This window comes from Oncorhynchus mykiss, chromosome 16 (assembly GCF_057628025.1).
Source record: "Oncorhynchus mykiss isolate SJ-2025 chromosome 16, ASM5762802v1, whole genome shotgun sequence".
Classification (NCBI taxonomy): domain Eukaryota; kingdom Metazoa; phylum Chordata; class Actinopteri; order Salmoniformes; family Salmonidae; genus Oncorhynchus; species Oncorhynchus mykiss.
This window is the reverse complement of record NC_143037.1, coordinates 22,079,483-22,104,572: the sequence shown is the minus strand read 5'-3', so window position 1 is coordinate 22,104,572 and position 25,090 is coordinate 22,079,483. Positions and strand designations below refer to the sequence as shown.

The window sequence follows — 25,090 nt, the reverse complement described above, 5'->3', positions numbered from 1 at the left end:
CCCACAGAGTAGAGGTCTGCCCAGGGATTTTTCTCTGGCTCCCTGGCCAATGCCTGAGACTGCTCAATCATGGTAGGCTATACAGAGAATAACTACTGTACACCGTAAATGTATCATTTATTTTCTTAATTCATTTTAAATGTACACTACTACCGTTCAAAAGTTTGGGATCACTTAGAAATGTACTTGTTTTTTTAAAGAAAAGCAAAACATTTTGTCCATTAAAATAACATCAAATTGATCAGAAATACAGTGTAGACATTGTTAATGTTGTAAATGACTTGTAGCTGGAAATGGTTGATTTTGAATGGAATATCTACATAGGCGTACAGAGGCCCATTATCAGCAACCATATTCAGTTTGTCATTTTCTCACATGGCATAGCCTTCATGTCTCAGAACAAGAATAGACTGACGAGTTTCAGAAGAAAGTCTTTGTTTCTGGCCATTTTGAGCCTGTAATCAAACCCACCAATGCTGATGCTCCAGATACTCAACTAGTCTAAAGAAGGCCAGTTTTATTGCTTCTTTAATCAGGACAACAGTTTTCAACTGTGCTAACATAATTGCAAAAGGGTTTTCTAATGCTCAATTAGCCTCTTAAAATTATAAACTTGGATTAGCTAACACAACGTGCCATTGGAACACAGGAGTGTTGGTTGCTGATAATGGGCCTCTGTACACCTATGCCATAAAATACATGCCATAAAAATCTGCCGTTTCCAGCTACGATACAACATTAACAATGTCTACACTGTAATTCCGATCAATTTGATGTTATTTTAAAATGGACAAAAAAACAAAGATTTTCTTTAAAAAAACAAGGACATTTAAGTGACCCCAAACTTTTGAACGGTCGCGTATATAATTTAAATGTGCCTGGTGTCAACATCTTCAATGACATCATATAACCCTCAGTTAATCTGCTGAAGGCCTACCAGAATGGTTTTATTGTTCTTCCACTAATCATTATGCGAGATGTGCTAAATTGGTGTACAGTAAATGACGGAAACCACCATGTAACAGCTGAATGTTTCTTTTCGTCAGCCAGTTGTACAAAAAGCCCTTGAAAAAGGGTGAAAATACAGCTATGACAACAACACCAGTCGTTACTGTAGCAACACCTTTTTATTTGTGCTAGCTTGTCAGTATAAAGCAAAAATCGGTCCCATTCCCTTATAGAAGGTTCACACTGGCGGACCTTGAACCGCTGCATGCATAGTCTCTATTGACTGAAACCTGTAGTAAAAGCAATGGTGTGTTTGATTGGAAAGGCAGTAATTGCCAGAACAAATTGCTGCATGTTACATCAACTTGAGCATTTTGGACCACTGCTAACACCAAACGTCACAACCACATAAAACATTTTAAAAATTAAAAAGAGAGCTCATGTAATCTGAAGCGATTGTTGTTGCTATCTGAAATTAAAGATGTCATTATTGGCGTCACAGAAACATGTGCAGAAATATCACTGAAATAATTATATTAAACAGTTATGCAACAGGTTATTGTTGACTCCTTATTAATAGTGGTTAAATTAGTAACCAACGTACATGTTTAACCTTATAAAAGAAGGAGAACTTTTGGATCACTGAAATAAGGACCAAAACCAAAAACATGCATTAGTTAGCTTCCGATTGTTTTAGTGTGAAGACATGATTTTGCTGACTTCAATACTGTTCACTGTTTGTTGCCGTAGCACTCAATAACATGAGCCTTGTACTTGGGCAAAGGCTCCATTGACACAGACCATGATTTAAAAAGGCAATATTTAGTGTCTGTCTGATAAGTGAGTATAATCTACAAGATTAGTGAACCATGAGGGGAGGGGATCCGACCACCTCCATTTTCAGAGTCCTGAAGTTTTTTTCCCTTGACAAATCCTGTAAAAAAAATCCCTCTCCTTCCCCAAAAGGCTCAAGAGATATAGATAGAGAAAACAATTCAAGCCGATTGTGTACACATTTCAGTTCAACTATCTGAGGCAGACTCTTCTAAGAGAAGAGTGAGGTGATTAGGAACTGTTGGAGGGAGAGCGAACAGCCCCTTCGTCATTCTGCCCCTCCTCTCCCTCCACGAGAGGTTCTCTGTCTGAAGGTCCGCTGGGGGGCGGGGAGCCAGATCTCTTGGTCGTCTTATTCAGAATCCCACCCTGAGGATACAAGACAATAGAAGATTTACTGATGTAACAACACAATGTAACAAATGTGGAAAATGATACAACTTCATTGTTACATTGACTAAAGGATCTCCTCAGAGGTGACACAGACACACAAACAGTTGATGTTGCTCTAGGTATCTAATAAAAACAAGCCATTTGACATGAAAGCAAACCATTTCAGCTCAATGGGCTGATTTCAAGTGCTAGAATTACTTCGGACAATCGGAACACATTATTTTAGACGGGCGAGTTTCATTATAGAGCGGACACCTGTCGTGGCAGTGAAACAGGAAATGGAGGAGGGAGACAAAGAAAGTGAGCCTGGTCTGACCTGGCGGTGGTCCACGATGTTGAGCACCACAGAGGTGACGATGCAGGCGATGGTGTTGGCCAACATGAAGATCATCATCTGCTGCCAGCGCCACAGTGGGATCTTAGCGTCACTACCCGCACAGGAGACGCGCACAGTTTACATACAGACATGCCATAACACTACGCCGAGGAAAAGAAAAGAATAAGTCATTTTGTTAACACCACATCATCATTGTGCTGCAGTGAGCTCTACCTTGACTTGGTTCCCAAGATCTGGCCAACGACAAGGTTGGATATGCCAATTCCTACCATCTGTACTGAGGTGGCAAGGCCCATAGCTGTCCCCAGAGTTGCCTGAGGGACCACCAGGGGAATAGAGGGCCACATGCTTGCCTGAAAAACAACACACATACATCTAAGAAAGAGCACGTGTGTCATTGCAAGTGTATTTGTAATGTGCTTCAATGAAAATGCACAGTGAAGTACAAGACGATCCCTTTCCTACACTTCAATGGGGACTGCCGATAGACCAATTGAGTCACCTACTGTATGTGAATCCTCTCCAACCCGGATACAATATGCAACTTAACAGCAAATGTGCACTCGAAAGAGCAGTTTTATACACTACCAAACACAACAGGGGGAAGATAAATTGCATACTCCTCCCGCCCCCTCTCCTTCCCAAATCCCATTGAATGAGAAAGCCAGAGGTCCCTCCTCTCTGACCTTCTCCTCCAATGGATTTTGAGACGGAGACGAGGAGAGAGGACGCGAGGAGTATGCAACAGATCTTCCCAGGGTGTTTATCCTAAATCAGAAGGATACTAGCTGAAGTGTACAAAAATAGGTGGAATGTGCAATGGATTACAGAGCTACTTGAGAGCAGGTTTAGTATAGTCAAAGTATAGGGCTCACACAATGTATACATTTACATCTTAGTCATTTAGCAGACACTCTTATCCAGAGAGACTTACAGTAGTGAGTTTAAACATGTTCATACCGGTCCCCCTGTGGGAATCGAACCCACAATCCTGCCCTCGCAAGCGCTATACTCAACCAGCAGCCACACCGGACAGTACATTACAATATTCAATTTAACTCTTCGATAGGGCTACTCACAGCAGCGAAGGAGTAGGTGACCCCCAGCCAGATGGTGGATACCAGAGGGGGGACAAAAGTGAAGGCCAGGATGCCAAAGACAGGAAGCGTGAGGACAGCACAGGACACGGCAAAGACCCCACGCAAACCCACATTGTCCTGCAACACAAAACACACAAGTGTCAACAATTGCAACAATAGAGACACAGGCACACCAATGAGAGAGAGTCAGATATATACAGTACATCAGATCTGGTGGTCAAAGGCTAGTTTTTCCTGGCCACTGTGCTGCTTCTAACTTCTGCTTGCTGTTTGGGGTCTAAGCCAATTACTGAAAAGCACTTTGTCACAGTTTAGAATTTGACGGTTGTTGTGACTACCTCAGATACCAGAAAGCAGGATTTATGAATGAGGTTCTCACTGGTTCAGGTAAGGTTGCCATAACACAGCTGTTGTACGCAGCATAAGGTACAGTAACGGTGGCTTACGATGAGAATTCCGACAGTGGCAGAGAGGACAAGGGAGCTGTCATATACGGCACCAGCGATGTAGGCTGCCTCTTTCTGGCTGTAGTCACTGTACTTGTCTTGTATGAACTTACTGGAAAGGGAGACAAGAGGACTCACATACTGTTTAAATATTCAACTGTGCGAGTTATAGGGTTGCAAAATACTGCTAACTTTCCCCAAAAATCTCAGGTTGTCCAGATGTCCCCGGTTGAAAGATTCCTGGAGTCAGGAAGGAATAAGATCCAGAATCGTCCAACCAGGATTTCTGGAAAAACCGGGGAATTTTAGGAAAGTTACTGGAATTTTGCAACCCTAGTCTCCGAGGGTAAAGTGTGAAAATGTAGGCTATGTGTGTGCGACTGTGCGTGCATATGTAAATCAATACCTGGCGTCAGCTATGAAGGGAAAGATGCCGTTGTAGAAGAACATGATGGTGAGAACCAACAGCCAGTATCTGAGAGAGAGCAGCTTCACGTCCTGAAACCTCTACACAGACACATAGACATATCTGTCCTGTCAATAGGTACAAAGGCAAGTCAACAGGATTGTATTATTCATTAGAGCATACAATGGAAAATGCTTTTAAATGTTTTGCAACCCCGAAGGATATCGTTAGCATTTCTTATTGGACAAGTTCAGGTAGTCCCTCCCTGTTTCAGTCGGGTTTTCTTCCCGTTTGGCGTCTTATGAATACCACCCAAGCCCATTCAACTCACCACTTTGCGTGACTCTTCCTGAATGGCCCCATCCAGTCCCAGCTGCTTCATGCCCACCTTGTCCAGGGCACTGACCGTGATGGCAGACATGAAGCCCAGCACACACAGGAAGGCACCTGCGCGCGCACACACACACACACACACACCTTAGCTGTGAACAATGCAGGATTGATCAGCCTCTTCTGGCTTTACTGCTTTATTATACAGTTATATTTGAGCACTTTTCATTTACTGTACTTTTCCACAAGTATATTTACCTGGTATTCCAGTAGTACTACTGTTTCCACTAGTATTTACTAAGAAATTGTGGTATCAATGGGTACTCTCTCGCACCCATTTCAACACAATTTCCAAATACTTTATACCAAAAAGTGCCTTGTGTTGCCTGTTTGAATGGATCCTTAAAAGGTAAATAAAAAGGTCTCATAGGTTATTATTGTGCCACTACCGTCTTGCCATGTCACTTCGACATAAATACCAGTTCCTTTATGTGCCGTAAAATAAAGTGCAGCCGTTGTATGTCCTACCTCCCCATAGGGTCCACTGCATGCCGTACTGGGCCTGGAACCGCTGGGTGAGGAAGAAGTTGAGGACGGAGCCCAGGCGGGAGAAGGCCAGGGTCAGGCCAAACGCCAGGGCCAGCTCCTTCCCCCGGAACCAGAACGCTGTAATCCGGTTCTGGACAACTGAGGGGGAGGGATAGGGTGCTTAGTTCTCAAATGCAGGAAGGGTGACTTTGAAAGTATTGGAACTCGGCCCGTAGCAGTATATTGCCTCACTCCGTACTGTGTTTGGCCTGGGTCGTGCATTTTCTTTTCACATTGTTCTTTCCAGCACGGTTCCAGAACCTATGGTGGATGCGGAAACCAGGACAGCCTATCGTGTGAATCAGATAATGAGGTGGCCTTACTGGTGAGGGATCCATTGCCAGAGCCAAACAGCAAACGGCCGGTGAGCATGAGAGGGAGCAGGTAGGCTGTTCCTTTGAAGTGAGAACCCAGAGCAAAGATGGCTGACCCCAGCACACACAGGAAGGAGAAGAGGAACACACCAACTACACACACAGAGAGACAGAGAACATTAGGAGAACCAACAGAACATTCAGCGCCATACACCAGAGAATAGAAACATGGGTTGTTCCAGCATATCAATCAATGTGAGTTCAATGATTAAAAATGTCAAGAGTTTTGAATCTCAGTTTAGTGCTGTGGAGTAGACAATATCAACTTACAGCGGTTGCCTAGTTTGTCAATAAGGAACCCAGCCATTATAACCACCACTGCATTACTGTTGACAGAGAGAAAAGAGTGAGACATCGGGCCTATAGTTAATCATTTCATGAATATATATAGGGGTTGTTTACACATACGTCCAGGCATAGATGGCATAGAGCAGATTATACTCCTGAGGGGTCATCCCCAGTCCCTCCACACAGTCCACTGTCCCATTGATCACGGTTGTATTGGCACACGTCAAATTCTTTGTGCAAGGGGAAATGAACAGTGTTTCGTTATCAATCCGATTCTGCCTGGTGCGTTAGACACGGTGTAATTCACGATTCCATCACAACGTGTGTCATTAATGAAGGTCAATGTGTAGAACTATTGGTTAATCTCTGTGGTGAAATGAGTGCATTCAGTGTGAGTGACGAGGCTACTTTACTCTCGTTGTGCAAAGGCCTATATAGGCTGCTCCTGCGACTCACCCCTTGGAACTGGTCCTGGAGGACACTAGGGATGTCGAAGCAGAAGTAGGAGCCAAACGTGAGCAGACAGTTGAAGAACAATACCAGAAAGCGGTAGTATGCTGTGAGAAGACAGTGTGATGCATGACACGTGACGAACATCCATGTCACAAAACGTTGCTGCTAAATGCCAGTGGTCAGCAACCCTGGTCCTGGAAACCTACAGGATGTGTATAGGCTTTTTGTTCCAGCCCGGCACTATCACACTCCAGTCAGTTAATAAGGGTTTTGATGAGCAGTTCATTTGTTGAATCATTTGAGTTAATGCTGGGCTGGAAACAAGAGCTTGCACAACATGTGAGCTACAGGACCAACAACACGAGCACTGCACTTTATAGATTTGACCAACATAATGAATATTCAATAACAATTTAAATGTTATAAATAACCATAATAAATATAAACACTAGACATTTGTGGAGTTTGCAGTGAGCCAAGTTTGCCAACTAAGCAATTACGAGAAGAATTTGTGATCCTGCACAATTCAAGAGGGGTTTCTTGGCAATGGATCTCTGAATTTGATGATCTCTCTTTATCCACATAAAAAAACTTAACAGAATATCCTGGGCCCCATACCTTTCTCTGCCGGCTGCGCCATAATAAGCTAAAACGAGGTCCACAAAACTAAAGTAGCCTAAACGTAAATACCCATTTGTTTTCTGTTTATGTCGGTCGGAAGAACCGAACGGTTATTCAATAAATCGCCGTATTCCAAGTTGCAACTACGCAGATTGCGCACACTTTAAAGTATATGGATAGATTATGAGACACTTTTCGAATACACGGATGCTTTACAAGTCGCTGAACGCGCGCAGGGGCTCGAGGTGTAATGGCAAGAACTTCCACTGCCCTCGTGCGCCGTCGTCACTTCCTTACTGACACAGTTCCTCGTTTGGATTGGTTCCCCAGCTCCTGTCAAATAAAGGGATTGTATCTTATGCCGCGTTCAAAACAACTGGGAACTCGGGAAAATGTGAGGTAAAAACATGACGTCGATGAATTTCAGGTCGGGAAGTCGGAGCTATAGAAACAGGCCCAAGTTCCCAAGTTTTTTTTTTAATAATTGTGTTATTCTAATGTTATATTTAAGCAATAATGCCCAAGAGGTTATATCGTTTTGTGTTATTATAATGTTGTATTTAAACAATAAGGCCCGTGGAGGTGTGATATATGGCTAATATACCACGACCAAGGGCTGTTCTTAGCATGACGCAACGCAGAGTGCCTAGTGGACATCAGTTCTTGGTCCATTAAAGTTCTTGGTCATACAAGCCACTGTATTAAATCATGTTGTCCATCTGAGAGGACATTCTGGGCTTTTCAATGATATCACATGTGTGTGTGTAATTATTCATTAAAAATTTTGTAAGTTTGATATTCAAATTGTTTCTAGAAAGTGAATAGCTCAGGAATAGTTACGTGAGTTATCAGAACTGTGTAATAATTTGTTCAGATTAATAAATAGGCAAAAGTAGAGTTTATCAAGAAATGTCCTCTGTAGTGGACACCCGGATGCCACAACTATGTTTTTCACCTACTGTAATGTAAAAAAAAAATCGTATTTACTTCCTAATGACCACTACAGAGGGCAATTTTGTACTTACAATAACAGGCAAATAACAATAATAAACCATCTTGGTAACATGTTTTCTTTCAACCCAAACACTTATGTCTGTAAAAAATAAAATAAAAATACACACTTTTCGGGAGGATACACCACAAACACCTGAAGTGCCTTATTGCTTTTAGAAACTGGTTACCAATGTAATTAGAGCAGTACAAATAAATGTTTTGTCATACCTCATACCTGTGGTAGACGGTCTGATAGACCATGACTTTCAGCCAATCAGCATTCAGGGCTCGAACCACCCAGTTTATAATGCTATTTATACAGTGTGTGTGTGTGTGAGAGAGAGATGTGGTTTTGAGCCATCATTCATACAATCCAATCAGGAAATACCTGTGAGAGACAGTTGGTCTATGAACAACTTGCCTCAAGTGTACTGTTCTGTACAAGCTAAGGCAAGGATCATGACAGCTGACGTGTCTCTGCCAGCCTGTCCACCATCTGCTGTTCCAGTTAAAGAATTCTAATCCAATGATGGTTTGTGTCTTGCACACGCACACCTACACACACAGCACGTGCAGTATAGCTGTAGGATTAACCATTAGAAATAGAATGTTAAATACTGACAGCAGAGGAGGCTGGTTGGAGGAGCTATAGGAGGACGGCTTCATTGTAATGGTTAGGATGGAATAAATAAATGGTATCAAATACATCAAACATATGGAAAACAAATGTTTGAGTCCAACCATTCCATTATTCCATTCTAGCCATTACAATGAGCCCGTCCTCCTGTAGCTCCACCCACCAGCCTCCCTGACTGACAGTCAGTTGGTCATCATGATTTGGGATATTATGGCGGACTACGAAATTGTGCACGGAGAAGGATTTGATATTTGTACCTCGTATCACTCCGTCCAGAAGCTGCAACCCGCATTATAAAAATAACCAGTTTGAAAACAGTGAAGTTCAAACTAAGGCTGGTGTATTCCGTTATTGCTAGGTTTCTTCTACTGTCTTAGATTTGATTTGTGTAATATTACATTCCGTTATGAAAAGGCATTCCATTATTTTGTCTTGGATAGAAATATGTCCGTATTGAAAAGAGCCAAAACATGGGAGATATCTGAATCTGAGGGCGAAAGCGATGCTGAAACTATACCTTCAATCAAATGCATTGCATTTACCGATCAGGGTGACGATAACAATGAAACAGCGACGGCCAATAGTCCTACTGACAGTCTCGAACAGGACAACAAAGACCACAACACAGATTGCAAGTCAACAGCCAAAACCGAACCAAGTGACACATTGGTGGCTCCACGACCCGCTAGGTCCGGTACCGCAAGTCCGGGGAGAAAACGCCGAACCAAAGAGGAGATAGAGGCAGACAGACAGAGAGTTGAGGAGAGGAAGGAGGCCAGAGAGAAACTCAAGAGGGTGAGGGCCGAAGAGAAAGAGGAGAGGCGAGAAGATCAACAAAGGAGAAAAGAAGCTGCAGAGCGTCAAAAGAGCCTCAGACCTGAGAACTGTTTGAAGTGCCTGACTGTCTGTATTGATCCAGGTAATTGGTCCTTTGTGAATGAAGGTGGTGGAAGGGGTTCAGATGGCGTTGAAGCAGAGGAGGCTGGTGGGCGGCGCTATAAACGTGGTTTCCATATGTTTGATACCGATCCATTTATAGAATTTCAGCCATTGCAATGAGCCTGTCCTCCCATAGCTACCCCCACCAGCCTCCTCCGTGTCAAAGGCACACTGTAAATAAGATGTGACATCAGAGGACCACCGACACAACTAAAGGATGGTGGACATTTTTTAAATGTGTGTTTCCACTCCCCAGCTCTACTGCAGGATGATGGATCGGATGTGTTGCTGGGAACTCTGTCTGCAGTTGAGTGGAGGAGCAGCATTGAGACACAGCAGCTCCCTCACAGCATCACTTGGACCAGAGATCTTCCGCCGGTAACATACCATCACACACAGACAACACGAGCGCCACAACGCTGGGCTTGTTGTCTCGGCCCCTCAGGTTGACTAGATAATGTCTTGGTGTTGTCAGGAGAAAGACAGCAGTGGACCACTGGAGGAGGAGCAGGTTCTGCTGGTGTTGGGTCTGACTGACTTCATGAGCATGGTGGTGTCAGTCAAACAGGTGAGTGCCCTTTAAACCTCAACCAATTCCCTGGTGTCTCCACCAGTGTGTGCAAAGCGAACGTTCACATTTTCTGTTCACCCAGACACTGCATGGCAACGGGGAGGAATCGGCAGTGGAGTCTGTCTTCAAGCTTTTGTCCGAGTGCCTCAACCGAGATGCCAAGATGGCGGTTACTGTTTTAGTGATGGGATCCAACGCAAATAGCTGGTTCGTATGAGATCTGTTTTAAGAATGCGTCTCTGAACCTTGGTCCTTGAGACACCCTGTATGAGAAGAGACTGGATGTATATGTTGGTCTGTCACCAGGACTGGGACATGGGATGTACCCGAGTTGAGCCAAAGATCTCAGTTAGGAATGGAGGATCTGGACATTGAGGAGGTAAGGTCTCTTTCTGATATACTATACAATCTCTCTTCTCTCCTCAACACATGCATTTGTAGCGGCAGTTTTTTCAGTTTCCAGTGTCGTGCATAAATGAACCATTTCAAGCTGCTTTTTGTACTTGGCTCCTCGAACGGTTCCTACCCATCGTGTCATGGAGCTCGATGGTTTTCACCTAACTTGTCTTCATCTGTCCTCAGGTATTGGTTTTCCTGCAACTGTACCGGAACATTACTGTGGTCTTCCTGGACAGCTGGCAGGATGTCACAGACCACGTGTGTGCCGTCACCAAGGCCCTGTCCAAACGGCCCTACAAGTATGAACCCAGTGAGCTCTTCATGTTCCACATCATTAAGAATTATTCAACTTAGGAATCTTATCAGTTGGAATTCATTTACTGCCATGCCATGAGGATAGGCTTTGAGCACCACTGGCTTACTTTCTTTACTGTGATTAAACACTAAGTCTGGTAACCAACTTTTGTGCTGGATACAGTGGGAAACTACAAAGCATGCAGGATTTTGCTCCTGCCCAGCAGTACCAAACCTGAGATACCGATCGACTTCATGATTTCGATTCTAATGTGTGTTTGAACTAGGCTGAAACTTAATCCAGCAAACCCTGTAGCTGTCCAGGGTTGACTAGGCTTGGTGAGCAGTCCATTGCTGTAGAGCACAATCTTTAAACTGTGGTCACGCCTTTCCACGCCACTGCAGACTGCTGACGGAGCGGTGCGAGTTGCCGTTCTGTGTGGATGGCTCATGGGCCAGTGGGGTGCGTGTGGAGCGGGATGGAGCTGGGCTGAGCGAGGTGTGGAGCAGGCAGATCACACAGCTCAACAGGGTCAGCCCTGCAGTGGCCTCCACTTTGACCACAGCCTACCCCTCACCGCAGATACTACTGCAGGTAGGAATCGTTCTACGTGTCTGTTTAGTCAGGATCATTGACATAACATAAGCATTTATGACCAATGTAAGTCCTACAATTCATTATAAATGTACCACAATGGCCTATACCTGCAGGCTATATGTTTAGCATTACCAATCATTTATATGACTGTTATATAATGGGTTGACTTTCATTGCATATAAGGGCAAAAAACTATACGTTGGTACAGTAGATGACCAGAAGTTATGGGTTTTCTTTGGGGTCAGGTTGAAATTTGTTTGGCATATGACATGGCCACATCACTGACATGATATCAACAAACTGCATAGATGGAATACATACAGTATAAAAGTATGTCAATCTATATTTGACACAGGTCTGACTTGAATGTGGATAGTTTACTTGTTTAATGTTTCACCTTCAGGCCTACAGTAGCTTAGAGTCTGAGGAAGAGAAGAGGGGGCTGCTGGCAGGCCTACTAGTGAAGACTGGAGGGAAGGAGAGACGCATCGGACCTGAAATCTCAGCCAGAGTCTACCGTTCCCTCACAGCGCAAAACCCCCAGCTGGTCCTGGACTAGTTGACCATTCTGGCGTCACTGTAACTAATTGATACCTAATGAATTCCTAATTGTCCCTTTGGCATGTTGTGTAGGTCTAGGCATCAGCAGTATTAGTAATATCTCTTGCGCTTTGATGGGCTGGATGGAGCATATCAGAACAATAATGGCCTAAGGACCAAACCCTGTGGAACTCCATCTTTAACCTTGGATAGACCTGAGCGAATTGATCATTCTAAGTGCCTCAGGCCTGGGGTCAGTTTGGGTTTGGGTGTACAACTTTTCTAAGCACTTGAATACATGTAGAACTTTTACGTTTACATAAGTTAAAGTTATGGCCTTGGTTGCACATGGGGTGATCATCAAAATGAGTGAAGTATAGTACTGTAGCACTTTGTATATTTAAGAGAGAATGGCAATAGATTTGGATATAAAAAAAATAGTAAATTATGATTAAATGTTTAACACACAATGTTTGTTTTACATTTATTTTTTTTACAATTAATTTGCGTTCAGCATGAAAGGTTATACAAATTGGCAAGAAAAGAAAAACATTTTATTGCAGGACACATCACATGGTGACTATAAGCTACTATAAGTAAAGCATGAGTCAGATAAACTGCAAAATATCGGAAAAACATGGAGAGCTAAGCGCTATTAAAGAACACAAGAACATGACCACCAATGCGCAGTATAAAACATTTTGATAATGTTAATTGTATGTCGGCATTGTTCTTTCGAAGGCCAAACCCACCATTGGTGTGTGTGTGGCCAAATACCTATTTTCATGTCATCTGACCATAGCACCTCCTGGATTCAGCTAAATGGCATTGGCACTTGGATTGGAACCAGTGCTATAATGGTCACCTTACACAAAAATAGAAGTCTTTGGCCACGCACAACCGCGGTGGGTTTGACTTTCAAAAGAACAATGCAGAAAATACCTCATCCCTACTGTAAAATATGGTGGTGGATCTTTGTTATGGAGCTATTTTGCATCCACTGGTCCTGGAGTCCTTGTTAAGGTCAACAGCATCATGAACTTTATCAAGTACCAGGACATTTTAGCTCCTCAAAAAAACTGGTTCCCTCTGCCAGGAGGCTGAAACTTGGCTGCAAGTGGACCTTCCGGCAAGACAATAACCCCAAGCACGCATTTTTCAATGGCCGTCTCAGTCTCCGGAATTGAACCTCATTGAAAACCTGTGGTTTGAGTTGAAGAGAGCAGTCCATAAGCGCAGACGAAGGATATCAAGGATCTGGAAAGATTCTGCATGGAAAACGGGATCCAATCATTTTGACTGCTATCTATTAGAGATTTTTTTTATTACTTGTTAAATATAATATCTTTCTCTGCGCAAAAGTATTAGTATAAAATAATATTGTAAAAAATAAATGTAGCATACAATATAGCACAGTATTTGTATTATATTTTATAGTGTATTTTTTGCTCATCTTTATCAAGGGATCCAATCATTCAGTATAGGGAGTGTACATACAGTAGATAACATTAGATTTAGAACTAAGTCATCTGACTTGAGCGGGGTGGTGGATATCCGGGGTGGCTGTCTTCCCCTTCCCTTCAGCCAGGCAAACTGGGGAGAGTTTGGAAGGACAGTCTCGAGGGTGAGCGAGCAATCCACTCAGAAAGTCTTAAAGTGCTTAGAAATCTGAGCTAAGATAAAACTCTTTCACTCTTGTGGACTTTTCCACCAGTAGATGGTAATGGCATATATAGAAAGGTTCAGAAGAGATAAAGTGCCAACTTTATCTAACATTTGAGTGTATATCTGAAAAGAAAAGTCATGTCCTCACTGTCTGAGTTGCTCCCTGGAAGGGTGGGCAGGCAGGGGCACAGGGAGAGGAAGGGCTGGGAACTGGACGAGAGGAGGCAGGGGCATTGGCATGATTGGGTACAGGGCTAGGGAAGGAGTAGGCACTTAGGGTGGGCACCTGGCTGAGACAGGGGCTCGGGCATGGACTAGGCTCCTCAGGCAAGTCATCAGGCAACTCCACTGCAAAGTCATCAAAGAAGTCTTCATTCAAGTCCTCCATCAAGTCCTCAGACTGCTCGGGGGCGCCGTTACTGAGGGTAAACACCCAGCCAAGCTGGTTGTGGAGGAGGTGGCGCAGGCCCGGGGGCAGGGGCAGCACGTTCAGGATGTCAGGGCAGTCGGGCCGCTGCTGGCGCAAGCGAGAGCAAGAGAGGTACTGCAGGGAGGTGGGCGTGTAGCAGGACCGGATCACCTTCATACTGCTCTTGGCTGCAGTGGAGCACACCACAGGGTAGAACTTCTTATTCTGCAGCCTGGTGGCGGCCACACCTGAGGAACAGGAAGAAGGGAAGAGACCGAGACATTAGGCACATGGTCACATGTAAATCTAGAGCAAATGTTACCCTTACAGTTGAGGTAGGATACGTCAGCCATCTGAACAATCTAAAGTGAACAAAAATATACGGTTCATAAAAGGAAATCAGTCAATTGAAATAAATTCATGAGGCCTTAATCTATGGATTTCACATGATTGGGGATGCAGATATGCATCTGTTGTTTTTATATAAGGTAGGGGCGTGAATCAGAAAACCAGTCAGCATCTGGTGTGACCACCATTTGCCTCATGCAGCACGACACATCTCCTTCGCATAGAGTTGATCAGGCTGTTGATTGTGGCCGGTGGAATGTTGTCCCACTCCTCTTCAATGGCTGTGCAAAGTTACTGGATGTTTGCGGAACACTGGAACACGCTATTGTACACGAAGATCCAGAGCATCCCAAACATGTTCAATGGGTGACATGTCTGGTGAGTATGCAGGCCATTTTCAGCCTCCAGGAATTGTGTACAGATCCTGAACCTTGAGGTGATGGTGGCGGAAGAATGGCACGACAACGGGCCTCAGGGTCTTGTCACGGTATCTCTGTGCATTCAAATTGCCCTCAGTAAAATGAGGTTGTGTTCATTGTCCATAGCTTATGCCTGCCCATACCATAACCCCACCGCCACCATGGGGCACTCTGTTCACAACTTTGACGGCAGAAATCCACTCGCCCACACAACGCCATCTGCCCGGTAGAGTTGAAACCGGGGTTCATCTGTGAAGAGCACACTTCAGAGTGCACGTGGCCATCGAAGGGGAGCATTTTCCTACTGAAGAAGTAGGTTAAGACGCCGAACTGCCGGTCAGGTCAAGGTCAGGTCAAGGACCTGGTGAGGACGACAAGCACCCAGATGAGCTTCCCTGAGACGGTTTCTGACAGCTTGTGTCGAAATTCTTTGGTTGTGCAAACCCACAGTTTCATAAGCTGTCTGGGAGGCTGGTCTCAGACCATCCCGCAGGTGAAGAAGCCGGATGTGGAGGTCCTGAGCTGGCATGTGTTTACATGTGGTCTGCGGTTGTGAGGCCGGTTGGACGTACTACCAATATCTCTAAAACGAGGAGAGAAATGAACATTCAATTCTCTGGCAACAGCTCTGGTGGAAATTCCTGCAGTCAGCAGTCCAATTGCACGCTCCCACAACTTGAGACATCTGTGGCAATGTGTCGTGTGACAAAACTGCACATTTTAGAGTGGCCTTTTATTCTCCACAGCACAAGGTGCACCTGTGTAATGATCATGCTGTTTAGTCAGCTTCTTGATATGCCACACCTGTCTAGTGGATGGATTATCTTGGCAAAGGAGAAATGCTCACTACCTGGAATGTAAACAAATTTGTGAGTATGGAAAATTTCAGGGATCTTTTATTTTAAAATCATGAAACATGGGGCGAACCCTTTACATGTTGTGTTTATATTTTTGTTCAGTATAGTTTGAATCAAGGTGTCACTCACCTATACAGCGGCGGTTCTTATAGAAGGTAAGGGTCCCATGCCACGTGTCAAGGTGCAGCCCTATGATGGAGCCTTGGCCAAAACGGGACGAGAAATTCACCTTGTCCCCTTTGTGCTGAAGCATACCTTGAATAGGAAATTAATAAAAACCGGAGGCAAATTACTGAATTACTATGTATAAAACGTCATATCCATAAGACATGCCTATTCATAACATTTATGTGTCACTTCCTCACCTGTGTAGGAAAGTCCCCAGCTGTCCTCGTCCATCCCCAGCATACTGCAAAAACTGTGTTGGAACTTGTCCAGGTTGACCTCAGCGGTCCCGATGCCCACCATCTACATAGAAGACAAAACATACAATAGTAGGTAACAATGTTAAATGCTGGCTGGCTGGCCTTGTTTGTCTGCCTGGTTGGCCTTGCCTTGCTCGAATTAGACACCTTGTGGAAGAAATGCCATACCACTTGTTAGCTTAAGATTTTAAAAGGGAAAAATGTATCCTGATTATATACAGGGATCTATAATGACGCTTAAGTGCTTTAGGCTAGAATCAAGCTTTCACAAGGAAGATACGCTTCTGATGCACATGGGGATATCTTTGGGTCGTCTCTATAATATTCAGAGGCTGAGCTACGTTTTTCTAATGTCGAGGAGTAAAGAAAAAAGAAGAACACTGCTTGGGAAGTAATGTCTGTGACTCTCGCTATCAATAGAGCTAATCACTTTCTGAAAAATAAGATGTTTAACTAAATTGATACTTGATAGTTCAAATAAATTACAATATTATAACATATTTATTAGGGGAATAACATTTGTGAAAATAGTCAACTTTATGTCCCCCCTATTTAATTATGTATCATGAAATAGCCTACCTTAAAGATGTCATGAATTTCAGGAAACAAAGTTACAAAGTGGGATTAAAATAGGGAAAGGGGATACCTAGTCAGTTGCACAACTGACTGCATTCAACCCAACCGCTCTGAATCAGAGATTTAATTGTAATTTTCTGTCAACAATCTACAGAAAATAGTCTGCTTTGTCAAAGTGGAAGAAAAATTCAAACAAGAATCACCTTTGGTAGTGATTACAGCTGTGAATATTTCTTGGGTAAGTAAGAGATTTGCACACGTGGATTGTACAATATTTACACATTTTTTTTAAGGAATAATGTTCAAGCTCTGACAAGTTGGTTGTTGATCATTGCTAGACAGCCATTTTCAAGTCTTGCCATAGATCTTAAGCAACTCCAGTGTATATTTGGCCTCCCAGTGTCTATTGGAAAGCAGACTGAACCAGGTTTTCCTCTAGGATTTTGCCTGTGCTTAGCTCTTTTCCATTTCTTTTCATAAAAAAAAAATACTCCCTAGTCCTTGCCGATGACAAGCAGAACCATAACATGATGCAGCCACCACCAAGCTTGAAAATATGAAGAGTGGTACTCAGTGATGTGTTGGATTGGCCCCAAACATAACACTTTGTATTGAAGTCAAAGTTCTGTGCAGGCTTCCTTCTTTTTACTCTGTCAATTAGATTAGTATTGTGGAATATCTACAATGCTGATCCATCCTCAGTTTGCTCCTATCACCTCCATTAAACTCTGCAACTGTTTTAACCCCCTAGAGTCGATGTCCGTGCCCCTGCAGAAATCTAGTTGGCCTAATAAAAGAAAATCCCCATCAAAATACGTCAGTTTAAACTGGAGATATCTGGGCTTTTTTAATGGGCTGCGTCGCAATCCATCACATCCGCCGATAACTTGTGATTTTAGTTTAATTCCACCGCGGTCATAGGCCTAAGCCTCCCAGGGATGCTCAGAATTGACCAACTAACTGCTTTAACAAAACAAATGCCCCAGGATCCCCCTAGCTTCCTCCTCCCTGGGTACAGCAGTGAGGGCAAGTAACAGTACCATGGGAATGCCCCGCTGACAGCCCTCATTCACTACTGCTAATACACACGGATCACTCTCAAACAATGTTCTGCTTTTACCCCTATTGTAAGGTTTAAAAACAAACATGGTAACTTTCTCCATATTGGAAGGCATTGTTTTAATTTTAGTCTACACTAACAATGTTACTCTATGTATGTATTACAAATTTCTGTCGGATATTCACTTTCTGCTTCACACTTATTAAATGCCTCTTATTTCAAGATTAGCAGGTAATGCGGCAAATTTATAAAACACATCGGCCAATTCAGAAGGGAAGAGAGAAACTTTCTGGCATCAACGTGTATTATAACTGGGCTGGCACTGTCTATCAGTCCACTGTAGATGGAGTACTCTGTCCATAATAAGTCTCACCTGAGACGGGATAGACTGGGAAATAGAGCCAGTTTCTGACTCAGTCTCGGGGAGTGGTTTAATTTTTTGGTTTAGAATCATTTGGGATATCAATGAAAACGCCATTGGGAGTACAATAATGTGTAGCCTTACGTTTAGTTAACAAGTCTCTACAGGTTCAACAGTCCTACAGACTTTCGTTGAATTTCCACGACACTTGTTAACTTTTAACAAATCGACCCCTGTCTACACTGTAGCTATACTATGGGCCTACAGTATCTGTAAACATGTAAGGGTTAAGGTTAACCCACTTAGGGTAATTCCTGACCTGGATGTTTTTTTTGTGTACGTACCATGTCTGTGCCATAGACGGGTGACGTCATCTTGATCTCCCAGAAGTGCTGTCCATCTGTCAGCTCCTTGGTGCCGCGGATGGCGGCTGTGCCACAGCTGTACTCAGAGTGGAAGCTCACCTTGCGGTTGTCACAGCTCAGGAGCGCTGCATTGGACTTGACGGCCTCGTCCCACACCCAGTCGAAACCTGCAGAGAGACAATATGATGGTTATCCACACTAATTCATGACCCATCCATTGATAACACCTGCTACATTTCACAGGTTTACTGTTTAAGCTATACGGTGCATGCTCATATACATAATAGCTCCACATCCATTCAAAACGTGGACATACAAGTGCATGCACGCACATACTGCGCACACAGTATTGTCAGCCCACATCCAGTTGGAGTCAAAACACAGAAACTGACATTGCTTGACAATACAAAGAGGAGACAATTATTCATTCACCTATACAGTAAACACAGACCAGACTAAGTTGAAAGACATACACAGATCCATAGTTCCCACTACACACCCTGGTCCTCCTCTCCACACAGGCAGTCATTGAGGGGCTGGAAGCCCTGCAGCAGAGCCCCAGGGCTTGTTTCCTCCTGGGCATCACAGTGACAGTAGGACTCCCCTGTCACAGGCACCGTGTCGGGCACAACGTCTGTCACCTCCGGGGTGACGGTCAGGTAATCCACTTCTGAGTCCGAGTCGCTGATCTGATTGACGCACATGGGATAGACAGAGATGGTCAAGGCAAATGAGTTGGACATTTGAGAATGTCCCTAGTTTTAACTGAGAGAACAGGTAGACTGAACCACACTTGAAAAGACTAATCTGTGAGAATCTGAGGAATTTACAATCGGAGCGCTTTCAGAAAGAAAGAAAACAGAAAAAATACAAAACAAAAACCGACTAGCTTGGCTTAAATGAAGACAAACCCAAAAACTAGCTTAGTAGGTCCTGTTTGAGAAACATCTGGAAATACTGTGCACTGCAACCTCTCCTCAGTCGGTTACCTCAACTAAAGCACCGAGCTTGTTCAGGTTCTTTAAAGCTTCTATAGGTTGACCCTTTCCCTAAAGAGAGGCCCTTGCATTCCCATTGGAGCGCAAGCAGGGTATGCCAACATTTAAAAATAGACCTGTGCCAAAAATACAGACCATCCATGCCTTAGGAGTCCCCATTCAGTAGAGACAGCCATTTTGAGACAGTTGAATCCACCATGGAAAACTACCGGCTCTAGCCAGGTCATGTTTTCGATCATGCCGCGGCCTCGTGTTCTCTCTGTCTCAGCATTCTCCCATTGCTCTTTCAACTCTTATCACCCCCTCTCTACCCTAACTCCTCTCTGGGTCTGCCCCAAACACACACTTCCACACTCTTACCTTTCATCACTCCACCCTTTCTATTCTTTATTATTTCAAACCACCTGTAGTCCTCGCGTCACTCCTCCCTCCTTTTACATCTCACCACTGCACTCCTCCTTTCTCCATCCCCCACTCCTCCTTCCTTTTACATCTCACCACTGCACTCCTCCTTTCTCCATCCCCCACTCCTCCCTCTGTCTCTCTCAGTCCCCCCATCTCTATCACTCCCCCACTCAATCTTTCTCACTACCCCACTCCCTCTCATTCCCCCACTTCCTCTCAATTCAATATAAGGGCTTTATTGGCATGGGAAACATATGTTTACATTGCCAAAGCAAGTGAAATAGATAATATACAAAAGTGAAATAAACAATTAAATAAACATTACACTTACAAAATGTCCAAAAGAATAAAGACATATCAAATGTCATATTATGTCTATGTACAGTGTTGTAATGATGGGCAAATAGTTAAAGTACCAAAGGGAAAATAAATAAACATAAATATAGGTTGTATTTACAATGGTAAAGAACCTACTCTCTCTCCCCCACTTCCATCCGTCCCCCTTCTCCCGGTTCTCACCTGTGTGTGTTCGTTGCCCCACTCTTCTCGGTCATTCCCCAGTACCACGGCGTCAATGTCTCGTCGGATGTCACTCCACACGTAGTGCGGAGCTCGGCTGTTCCTGCTTCTCCGTAGCATGGCCGCTCTAAAGGGACAGGAAGGAAAAATGAAATATCACATACATAATACACAATTCAAAGGATTGTCATAAAACCTTAGTAATATAATTGTATAACCTTTATCCCTCAATTTCAGCATGGTGAACTAATGTTGGCAGACATGTGCATCCCATTGCCCTACTTGAAACTAGGCTAAATATGTTTCGAAGATCACACCACACACGTTCAACTTGACAAAGCTATTTGAACTTGAATCATTTATATGCCCTGCTGGTGGGAACGATATGATCAGTTAAAATACTCAGTCACATGTAGTGGGGAAGTTGAAATATCATTGGCATTGATGTAGCATCTAATAAAATATATTACATTTGGAAACAACAGTGATTTTATTGGTTTATTTGGTTTACATGATCCAGATAGAGATGTCTTTTGGCATAAGAAATGACACAAGATTGTTTTTCAAATACTGAGCAAGTGCTCATTTCAACTATCTCACAAACTAGGTCGATTGTATCCTCTTTCACTCCTACCCCCTTACCCTCTATGGGCAATACAAGATGCCAACTGTTTTTATTTAACTAGGCAAGTCAGTTAAGCACAAATTCTTATTTACAATGACGGCCTACTCCGGCCAAACCTAGACGACGCTGGACCAATTGTGCGCCGCCCTATGGGACTCCCAATCACGGCCAGATGTGATACAGCCTGGATTCGAACCAAGTACTATAGTGATTCCTCTTGCACTGAGATGCAGTGCCTTAGACCGCTGCGCCACTCGGGAGCCCAAAACCAGTCCTTGAGACAGCACTGAAATAAAGGTTTGGGGTCAATACCATCTCAATTCAGGAATTAAACTGAAACTAGAAAAGGGTAATTTTTCAAGACAAATTGTGTGACTTGCTTCAGCTGTCCAAAAGTATTTTTTGTAGAAGTTGTTGGAGGCTAGTGTGATGGGAAAGTAACAGCAGAATTAGTGACTGCAGTACAGAGGTGGAAAAAGTACCCTATATATACACACCACTTATTTCACTATACCACTTTAGTCGTATAAACCTACCCTAAGTAGTGCATGAATTGGACCATTTTCCTGTCCTTCTAAGCATTCAAAATGCAATTCATTATTTAGGGTGTCAGGGAAATTGTATGGAGTAAAAAGTACATTATTTTCTTTGGGAATGTAGTGAAGTAAAAGTAGTCCAACCTATAAATAGTACTTTACTTTACTTAAGTACTTTACAGCACTGCTGCAGTAGTGGTGGAAATAGTGCAGCGTCACTACAACTTGTGGTCCAGGCTGTGTCATTACCAGCCGTGACCGGGAGTCCCATAGGGCAGCGCACAATTGGCCCAGCGTCGTCCGGGTTAGGGGAGGGTTTGGCCGGGGGGGGGGCTTTAATTGTCTCATTGCGCTCTAGCGACTCCTTGTGGCGGGCCGGGCGCCTGCAGGCTGACGATGGTCGTCAGTTGAACAGTGTTTCCCCCAACACATTGGTGCGGCTGGCTTCCGGGTTAAGCGAGTTGGTGTTAAGAAGCGTGGTTTGGCAGGTCATGTTTCGGAGGACGCATGACTCGACCTTCGCCTCTCCCGAGCCCATTGGGGAGTTGCAGCGATGAGACAAGATAGTAATCACGAAATTAGGGAGAAAAGGGGGGTAAAAAAAAATACATAGAAAAAGGAGATGAGCATCCAGCAACATAATAAAACAGAAAGATTGTAGTACATACTCTGCTGTTCTATCGCATGTGCATGATGTGTAATGATGTCTGAGGGAATAAAACAGTGTTTGTTGGTTGAAGTAACCTCTGGATTGGAATTATATTTCTCTAATCCGATTCCAGATTTGAATATTTAAAAAAAAATAGGTAAAGATTTCATGTGCTCTAAGTTTTTGTTTAACCTGTTGGGGAAGTGGTCAAAACAGCTGATTTGTGCCGAAGTCCATTTTTACAGTGAAGTCAACGTTGATTTAACTATGGGAAGTTTGGAATGTCTGAAATAAGAATTTAACTGATTTGAAATGGAATTTCACTTAGCTTCCTGAATTTAAATAGAACTGACCCCTAGCCTGCTTGAAACATATAGGCTCCATAGAACAACACACAAACTGAACTCTGGAGTTGCTAACCTATATTCTCCCTTGTCGGAGGTTGAAGTACTGTTGCTCCATATGAACTGTTTCCACATGTAAGTTTGACCTTTAAATCCGACCTGCCTTCTAGTGTGCCACTTTGGCAGCGAGTCTGCAGTCTGTGAGCCGGTTCATGAGATCAACAGTGATAATGTTTTTTTGACCCACTGACTGTATCGAGTGATGTGATCATAAATTATTAAGCCCCTGGGTGGGGTTGGGGGAATGGGATGGGGATGGAGGCCCACTTATGTCCCTATGCTAAGGATTTGATTTGGGGGTCAAATAATGTATGCTCAGCGGAGTTGAGCTGACATGGAATCTGCAGCTGATGGCACGCCTTGCTTAGGCCTAATGTTTCCACAGAAAACAGGTAGCAGCTGGGTAGACTGCTGTCTAAACAGGTGCACCAGATAATTGCCAATGGTTTAGATAAGGGAGTCTGATGCGCCTCACTTTAACAGTGCTTAGCCTATATACTCTATCACCGTCATCTGAGTAACTCAGGCTGCATCCACAGCTCCACGTCAATCAAAATCTAATGTAATATTATCTGGATACAAGCTCAACCCATTTCTTTTTTATGCATGAGCACCAAACACATAGTTTGTTTATTTTCTTAATACATTTTTATTCAGAGCCAAGTTTGAATTGCTCTTAGCTTACTTCCTTATGTCCAAGATGCAATGGGTTATTTAGTAAACATTTATATGTAAGTAGTTTCCCCCTGAATTGAACTAAATATTGGTTTTCCAAACCATAAGTCCCTAATGATTTCCTATCTATTCATTACATAGTAATACAGTCAGTTGAACCAAAAGTGCAATTTGTCATTGTACACTGTTAAAGTTGACATTTTTGATTCACATAAAAGCCATAGGCTGGCTATACTTAACTGATATCTAAGGACTGTCAAATATATAACACAATAGCCATTTAAATTTCAGTCATTTAGCAGACGGACGTATCCAGAACAATTATTGTTAAGTGCCTTGTCCAATGCTCTTAACCGCTTGGCTACCTGCCCCCCTACTTTCATTAAACTAGGAAAAGGTTCCTACCTTATAGTTGTCTTCTTATGAACTATCTTGCATGTTAGGTCCTCTATACCAGACTCCTGAGTGTGACAGGTGCAACTTGCTCTATGACCTAGTTCCCTGCACGCCAGACATCAACAATACCCTTACACGCCCACACCTAGCACTGATTGGATAAGTGTGCTAAAAGGGAGGAGTCTATGCTAATTTCCCTATCTAAATAGGGTAGATATACAATTCTGGTATAAATTGTATTGTGGCTTTATGTAGGTGTCATTTGTGTCAGTATTAACAGGCTTTACTTATTGATGCATGTTCTCATTGCCCTGGTTACATAAAGCATGAGAATTCGGAACAGACAGTAAATATTCATTTGATAATTTTGTCAAAATTTGATACTATTACAAAATTATATTTGTTAAAGTTTATGAACATCAGGAAATATGCAAGGGAAATGAATTACCTTTACAGCCAAAATGAGAAAGGTGGCATTCCTGAACGTCAAGGGCCAAAGCATAAGCGACATTTAAACATTTGTTTTAGAGAAAATGCAAGTCATTAAAATTCACACGTGAGTGGGGGAAAGGGTTCTAGGGTTGGTACAGAAATCATAATTGCGAAATTCAATAGAGGCCAAGGCTGCATGACTTCACTGTAGTATGTGGCTTCAAAGCTTCCTTAACAGCGTCAAGTAGTTTCCATGCTATGCTCATACACCCTGTGCACCCAACGGCAAAAACCTGAAACATTTCCTGTGTTACGCTTACACACAGGTGTTCGGAGCATGCTAGATGGCTAATTAGCACAGGTGTTCCGGTCGCCTATTGTTTTCCGTTAACAAGCGTTGTAACATGAAGATATGGCTGTGTGGGAACCCTAACCCTATAAAAAGATGTCTATCAATTTAAACTTTAAAAAAATATATTATTTCTCACTGACATTGTAACGCCCGTCTGAAGAAGAGGACCAAAGCGCGGCGTGGTACGTGTTCATGATAATTTTTCAAACTGAACACTGAAACAAAATAACAACGTGGAACAAAACTAAACAGTTCTGTTTGGTGCAGACACAAAACAGAAAACAACTACCCACAAAACACAGGTTGGAAAAGGCTGCCTAAGTATGATTCCCAATCAGAAACAATGATAGACAGCTGTCCCTGATTGAGAACCATACCCGGGCAAAACATAGAAACACAAAACATAGAAATCAGAACACAGAATGCCCACCCAAATCACACCCTGACCAAACCAAAATAGAGACATAAAAAGGCTCTCTAAGGTCAGGGCATGACAGATATGAAAGATAAGGTCCTTATGCTTCC

The 25,090-nt window shown here is 43.2% G+C and overlaps 3 protein-coding genes across 10 annotated transcripts; 1 reads left to right on the top strand and 2 right to left on the bottom strand.

Annotated features, from left to right (window-relative positions):
* Positions 1-1,108: 1,108 nt before the first annotated feature.
* On the bottom strand, positions 1,109-9,806 carry mfsd1l (major facilitator superfamily domain containing 1-like). Of its 6 annotated transcripts, none has more exons than XR_016487174.1 (13): positions 9,626-9,764; positions 6,501-6,601; positions 6,165-6,274; positions 6,027-6,082; positions 5,706-5,849; positions 5,323-5,481; positions 4,796-4,911; positions 4,465-4,565; positions 4,059-4,170; positions 3,592-3,729; positions 2,726-2,865; positions 2,492-2,652; positions 1,109-2,151 (listed from the first exon to the last, which is right to left on the bottom strand). XR_016487174.1 is itself a non-coding variant. In XM_036946504.2 (13 exons), the coding sequence occupies exons 3-13, from the start codon at positions 6,209-6,211 to the stop codon at positions 2,014-2,016; spliced, it is 1,263 nt and encodes a 420-aa protein (XP_036802399.2). In that variant the 5' UTR covers positions 6,212-6,274; positions 6,501-6,601; positions 9,626-9,806; the 3' UTR covers positions 1,109-2,013. The 6 variants fall into 6 exon arrangements, 3 of the variants coding, with proteins under 3 accessions (XP_036802399.2, XP_021420899.2, XP_021420900.2); XR_002468858.3 differs by lacking the exon at positions 9,626-9,764 and adding an exon at positions 7,116-7,429; XR_016487175.1 differs by lacking the exon at positions 9,626-9,764 and adding an exon at positions 7,116-7,342 and having other exon boundaries at positions 6,501-6,525.
* eme2 (essential meiotic structure-specific endonuclease subunit 2) lies at positions 8,743-12,559 on the top strand. Of its 2 annotated transcripts, none has more exons than XR_016487176.1 (8): positions 8,743-9,667; positions 9,944-10,065; positions 10,163-10,255; positions 10,341-10,465; positions 10,565-10,637; positions 10,841-10,967; positions 11,357-11,546; positions 11,953-12,559. XR_016487176.1 is itself a non-coding variant. In XM_021565226.3 (8 exons), the coding sequence occupies exons 1-8, from the start codon at positions 9,193-9,195 to the stop codon at positions 12,106-12,108; spliced, it is 1,350 nt and encodes a 449-aa protein (XP_021420901.2). In that variant the 5' UTR covers positions 8,743-9,192; the 3' UTR covers positions 12,109-12,559. The 2 variants fall into 2 exon arrangements, 1 of the variants encoding a protein (XP_021420901.2); XM_021565226.3 differs by having other exon boundaries at positions 10,841-10,956.
* spsb3b (splA/ryanodine receptor domain and SOCS box containing 3b) lies at positions 12,560-23,882 on the bottom strand. Of its 2 annotated transcripts, XM_021565227.3 has the most exons (7): positions 23,791-23,882; positions 20,497-20,623; positions 19,074-19,263; positions 18,554-18,741; positions 16,153-16,255; positions 15,917-16,042; positions 12,560-14,411 (listed from the first exon to the last, which is right to left on the bottom strand). In XM_021565227.3, the coding sequence occupies exons 2-7, from the start codon at positions 20,614-20,616 to the stop codon at positions 13,891-13,893; spliced, it is 1,248 nt and encodes a 415-aa protein (XP_021420902.2). In that variant the 5' UTR covers positions 20,617-20,623; positions 23,791-23,882; the 3' UTR covers positions 12,560-13,890. The 2 variants fall into 2 exon arrangements, with proteins under 2 accessions (XP_021420902.2, XP_090058379.1); XM_090202253.1 differs by lacking the exons at positions 20,497-20,623; positions 23,791-23,882 and adding an exon at positions 19,486-19,579.
* Between the last annotated feature and the right edge of the window lie 1,208 nt (positions 23,883-25,090).

Coding starts and splice junctions, on each gene's coding strand:
- mfsd1l (XM_021565224.3), bottom strand. CDS start 7,137: ATGGCGCAGCCGGCAGAGAAAG. Junction 5,482..5,705: donor TGGCAATGGATCCCTCACCA/GTAAGGCCACCT, acceptor CCTCCCCCTCAG/TTGTCCAGAACCGGATTACA. Junction 4,912..5,322: donor GCAGTGGACCCTATGGGGAG/GTAGGACATACA, acceptor GTGCGCGCGCAG/GTGCCTTCCTGTGTGTGCTG.
- eme2 (XM_021565226.3), top strand. CDS start 9,193: ATGTCCGTATTGAAAAGAGCCAAAACATGGGAGATATCTGAATCTGAG. Junction 10,638..10,840: donor AGGATCTGGACATTGAGGAG/GTAAGGTCTCTT, acceptor ATCTGTCCTCAG/GTATTGGTTTTCCTGCAACT. Junction 11,547..11,952: donor CACCGCAGATACTACTGCAG/GTAGGAATCGTT, acceptor TTTCACCTTCAG/GCCTACAGTAGCTTAGAGTC.
- spsb3b (XM_021565227.3), bottom strand. CDS start 20,616: ATGCTACGGAGAAGCAGGAACAGCCGAGCTCCGCACTACGTGTGGAGT. Junction 18,742..19,073: donor GTGTGGAGAGGAGGACCAGG/GTGTGTAGTGGG, acceptor GTCTCTCTGCAG/GTTTCGACTGGGTGTGGGAC. Junction 16,043..16,152: donor CTGGGGACTTTCCTACACAG/GTGAGGAAGTGA, acceptor TTCCTATTCAAG/GTATGCTTCAGCACAAAGGG.